General features: G+C 35.6%; 1 protein-coding gene across 1 annotated transcript in view; it reads left to right on the top strand.

The window, feature by feature from the left end:
• The window catches only part of LOC107740926 (rap1 GTPase-GDP dissociation stimulator 1-like), a 15453-nt gene extending 11040 nt beyond the window's left edge, over positions 1 to 4413 (top strand). The window contains exons 8-9 of the mRNA XM_016553480.1: positions 812 to 940; positions 3070 to 4413. Of these exons, the coding sequence (XP_016408966.1) occupies positions 812 to 940; positions 3070 to 3197 (257 nt within the window). The 3' untranslated portion in view covers positions 3198 to 4413. The remainder of the gene's footprint in view (positions 1 to 811; positions 941 to 3069) is intronic.
• Positions 4414 to 5831: the final 1418 nt, after the last annotated feature.

Below are 5831 nucleotides of genomic sequence, written 5' to 3'. Positions count from 1 at the left end.
AAATGACGGCGCCGTGGGTGTAAACTTACAGATTAAGGGGTGGTAATATTATAATGAGATCCCTTTGCCACGTCACCAAGGGAGCGAAATCAGATGCGCTCGTTTTCTCAGACGCTTGCAGAAAAAGGCTTCCCAAAACAAAGTTACTGGGTTAATATTTTTCACGTTTCCTTGGTTGGTAGATGCACCGGGGACCTGATTATAGCACTTAAAACCTGGAAAAGTCAGATATTCATGATATGTCACCTTTAAATTACTGAAAATAATTGATAAAATTTTGTATAGTTTTAGTTAACAGTATTATTACTGGTAAACTGGGTCATTTTGTCTTTGAAATGAATGGCTAAAAGAATTCACCAATTTACCTGAATTCACCTTATTTGATCAGATTCAGAGTTTCAGTAGCAGTTTAGTGAGGTTGAAAGCCTAATTTAAATAAATTAACACACAATTTGTAGTATTTAAGATTTTTTTTTATTAAAATGGTTGTTTTGTAAAGATATTTATACATCTATGCACAATTTATATGTCTTCCAAAACTAATTTGAAGCATTTAAGCCTTTAGTGGCATTACATTTACATTTATGCATTTAGCAGAAACGTTTTTTCCAAAGCATCTTGCAAAAGAGAATCAAAACCAATTCATCAGGGCCAACAATACTCAGAATACACAATGCCAGGTTTTTAAACAACTACATTAGAGAAGAGGAGAAAAGCAGAAGAAGAAAGAAAAGTTTTTGTGTGCGTGTGTGTGTGTAAGTGCATTGGTTTAAGCTGTTTTAACCCAGTCACTTCATGGTTTTGATTTCAGATTGCGCAGAGCAGGACTTTGTCGGCGCTAATCTGGTGCAGGTTCTACACAAACTACTGACAGATGAGCACAGTGCACCGGAGATCAAATACAACTCCATGATTCTCATCTGCTCCGTCATGGGATCAGGTGAGTCAGGAGATCACAGAAACAAATGACTCAACACATTCACAAGTGTAGGAACTATTGACCCTAAAGAAGCCTGAAACTACACTAAAACCAGTGTTGTTATTGTTAAGGGGCACCTACTATGCCCCTTTTTTTTACAAGATGTAATATACGTCTCAGGTGTCCCCAGAATGTGTCTGTGAAGTTTCAGCTCAAAATACCCCACAGATCATTTTGAAAATACTAATTTTGAGTGGAAGAAGAAACGCGCTGTTTTCGTGCCTGTATCTTTAAATGCAAATGAGCTGCTGCTCCCCGCCCACTTTTCCACAATAGGGCTGTGCCTTTACAGCTCGTACCTGAAATACTCTGCCAAAAAACATCTGTTTGGTTTTGATTATCATGTCTGTCGCGCTGAAATCATGCGTTTTAAAGCCATATCAGTTTAAACTTCTGATAAAGTGTTTTCTGAGCGCACAGAAAGCGGCTGTCACACGGCATTTGAGTACTAAACTAAGTTCTCTTTCATGTCTTATAAACATAGCGGATTGTGTGCGGCTCACTCAGGGCGGGGTCTCTGCTAATATGACGGTGTCAGTCAGCGGCCTCTTTACTACATATCCTAATGATTTTTGGCATAAAAGAGAAATTTATCATTTTGACCCATACAATGTATTGTTGGCTATTGCTACAAATATACCCGTGCTACTTTTTTTATGCATTTAGCAGACGCTTTTATCCAAAGCGACTTACAGTGCATTCAGGCTATACATTTTTTACCAGTATGTGTGCTCCCTGGAAATCGAACCCACGACCTTTTGCGCTGCTAACGCATTTTTATTTAATATTACATTATTACATAATATTACATTACATTATTACAACATTACAACATTATACATTGCTACTTATGACTGATTTTGTGGTCCAGGGTCACATTTATGTCCAAACACCATGTAAAAGTGGATTTTGCATAATATGTTCCCTTTAACTAAAACTGAAACGTTAATTTAAATAAAGCTCAAATAAAATCTAAATATTCAGTAAAAAACCTAAATTAAAATTTGAATGGAAATGTTGCCTTGGGAACTAACTGAAAGAAAGTGATTGCATTACAAAAACTGAAATGAAAATAAATTAAAGCTAAATATAAATATACAAAAGAACAAAAACTAAAATTAAAATAAAAACTGAAAATATAAAAATGAAATCGAATTAAAAATATTAATAAATAATATAATAGCATATAAATAAAACTAAAATAACACTGACTTAAGCAACCAACATTCAGATTGTATTTAGTCATTTAAATTTTGTTACATCTGAGAAACGACCTCAGTGACTTATAGTGGCCTCAAAAAGTATTTAGACACTTACGCCAGACATAAAAATATATGAATTTCATTGTATTAGAATGATAACAAAATTAAACCAAGCATTTGTTAAAAAAAAAAAAAAAGTTAGCACAAGCTTACTGTGAAACATTTCATGTCACAAAATTGTTAGGGTTTTAAATGATAAAACCATAGATATTATTATTATTATTAACATTAAGACAAATATTGGACACACAAACCTAGTGGAACATGTTTATAGAGTCGTGATGAAACAGATGTAGCGACAGATAATTTCTTCCATATTGCAACGTATATTAGTGAAACAGATTATTAAAAAAAAGGAAAAATGTAGGGCAGGGACTTGGTTCTATCAATTGGTTGTTGATTGGATGTTGAGATGTGGGCGTGGCACTCAATCACTTTTTGTGGTCGATTGTAGGAAAGGGGCGGAGTTTAAGCAGATGCTGAATTATTTACGTTTTAAATAAAACAATAAAACAAAGACTATTTTAGTATGTTTTACAGTACACAGTAAGAAAAAACATGCATTTACAAAATAGATGCCAAGATGAAATCAAAATTCACCCTATTTATTTTAATGCACATTCCTTTTTGTAGACAATTCATCACTATTCCAATTTTGTAAAAAATTGTCTTCATAATAATACATTTTTATAAACCATTTATCATTTACTAGTTTAATATCCTGACGAATATCCTTGCGAATACTGTTTAATGTGCCGAACTACACTCGCATGAAACCGTTTCTTCCGATTGAATGATTGATTTGTGCGTTTTCTCCTCTCACTTCAGAGCCACTTCATAAAGAAGTGCAGAGCTTGGCCTTCATCGACGTGGTCTCCAGTCTGCGCTCAGATGAGAACAAGACGGTGGCGCACCAGGCCTCTCTCACAGAGCAAAGGTTAACGGCACAGAGCTAAAGGACTCTTCCACAGCATCTCCTCCCTGCTTGCCCTCACACACACATATCTCTCGTTGTCATGTGCCAAGCTGTTGTCCCCTCCGCATTCCCCGCTACAGACTCTCAAAGCCCTCTGTTTGCTCCGCGCATGCAGAGACGCGTTACCCAAAGGCAGCCATACTTTGTAGACAGCCTTCTGCAATAGATTCATACACGAACAGCAAAATATTTTTAAAAGACCATAGCTGTGATAAAAAAACCCCCATGAAATTCACCTATAAAAGCTGAAAAAAAATAGAACATGAATGTTGGCAGTGGAAATAGCGCAGTTGTGTCTTCATGACATGTAAAATCACACATACCAACCGACTTGTGGAAGGTTTTTTTTGTTTTTTAAATCGTCCGGTTTGATGTATCTGTGTTCAGCTATTCAAGCCACGCCCATATGATATGCCCCGCCCCTCTCCTGCTTACTAATTTACATAGAAGAGTAGAGATCAAATGTGTTTGTACTGTATAGGGCACCTCTGGACCAGCATGGACCTTTTCATATTTTGTCTCCTGGTCCTTGTGCCACCCATAATCCATCTCTACTGGAAAGAGCTAATTCCATAATCATTAGTCTGTTGCGTTTACAAAAATCGATGATTATTGTCATATGGAGAAGTAATATATCTTGATACCAAGGACTGAAGTTGTTGTACATGACGCCCTCGGAAACACGATTTTTATCATTTCAGGACCTCATCAAAAGAAGTGATGTCATTATAGTGTAGTTTCAATAACTTGAAAGGATAGTTCACCCAAAAATAAATTCTGTCATTATTTATTCACCTTCATGTTGTTCCAAACCTTGTGTTCATTTCTTCTGTAAGACGTACAAAAGGAGATAGTTTGAAGAATGCTGGTAGCCAAACTGTTTCAGGTCCCATTGACTTTTGTCCACACTGTGGAAGTCATTGGGGCCAAAATGGTTTGGATACAAACATTCTTCATTTTTTTTGAAGAATGAAACTATTTGGTTTGCAGATTATTCAAAATATCTTATTTTGTGTTCCACAAACGAAAGGAATTCCAACATTCTATAGATATATTCAAGATACATACAAGATACTTTGATGAATGTTGGTAATTAAACAGTTTTGGGTCTCACTGACTTCCATGGTATACCAAATTCTTCAAAATATCTTATTTTGTGTTCCAGAGAAGAAAAAAATGGCATCATTCTGTAGAAGATATTTTGAAGAAGTCCCATTGACTTCCATACTATGTTTTGTCCATACTGTGGAAGTCAATGGGACCAAAACCATTTGGATACCAACATTCTTCAAGATCTTCAAAATATCTTTTTGTGTTCCACAAAAGAAAGAAATTGCTACATTCTATAGAAGGTATTGTTGGTAAGAGTTTTGGGTACCACTGACTTCAATAGCAATTTTTCTTTGTCCATACTATGGCAGTCAGTGGGACCCAAAACCGTTTGGTTACCTGTATTCTTCAAAATATCTTCTTTTATGTTCCACAGATGAAAGGAATTCCAACTTTGTATAGAAGATACTTTGATGAATATTGGTAAACAAACAGTTTTGGGTCCCGTTGACTTCAATGGTATTTGAAGAATTTTGGTAATCAAACAGTTTCAGGTCCCAGGTAGGACCTGAAACCATTTGTTTACCAACATTCTTCAAAATATCTTCTTTTATGTTCCACAGAAGAAAGAAATGCCAACATTCCATAGAAGGTATTTTGAAGAATGTTGGTAACCAGTTTTGTGTTCCATTGACTTCCATAGTATTTTTATTTTTTTTCCATATTATGGAAGTCAATGGCATCTGAAACTGTTTGGTTACATTCTTCAAAATATATTTTTTGTGTGTTCCAGAGAAGAAAGAAATACCAACATTCTATAGAAGGTATTTTGAAGAATTTTGCAAACCAAACAGTTTCTGGTCCCCATTGACTTTCATTGTATTTTTTGACCATACTATAGAAGCCAATGGGAATGTTGGTTACCAACATTTGTCGAAATATCTTTAAAAAGTAACGCATACAGATTTGGAAAGACATTAGGAAGAGTAAATGATGACATGTTTTTCATTTTTTTGGGTGGACTATCCCTTTAAAATCGATCAGGAAATGACTAGCATGACTGCCAGTACGCCATTAGCACACACACATACGGTAGTCTCATGGCAGATTAGTGAGACATGTAAGGGCTGGGACTGGTCATGTGTGTAGCTGAAACTGCCACAGTTATGCTGAGCAAGGTAACCGAATAATAATAATAATAATAATAATGTCTCAGACGACAGACTCATTGTGAATGTTTCTTTTGAGAAAGTGTCTTTTTTTGCATGTGGAGCTGCCTGTCCTCCTTTCCATCCTCTCCAGTATCCTCTGAACATGCACCTCCTTGCATGTCCGATACTGTGAAAATCACTGTTATGTGGCCGTTTTATGTCAGGTAATTAAGTTCTTATTTATCATGTTTGTACCCTCGAGGAACCACATGGCAATCCAGTATATCTACAGTAGGAACCGTACAAATATAAACGGAAATAATTGTTGTAAATGTCATTGATGAACTGTACATTTCAAAGATTTAAACTTATTAAAACAATTGCTGGTGACAAATTTATGCTCTGTGATTCTA

Source organism: Sinocyclocheilus rhinocerous, unplaced genomic scaffold (genome assembly GCF_001515625.1).
Source record: "Sinocyclocheilus rhinocerous isolate Xijiao unplaced genomic scaffold, SAMN03320098_v1.1 scaffold1728, whole genome shotgun sequence".
Taxonomy (NCBI): domain Eukaryota; kingdom Metazoa; phylum Chordata; class Actinopteri; order Cypriniformes; family Cyprinidae; genus Sinocyclocheilus; species Sinocyclocheilus rhinocerous.
Note: the sequence above shows the minus strand (reverse complement) of the source record. Positions and strands in the feature narration are given on the sequence as shown.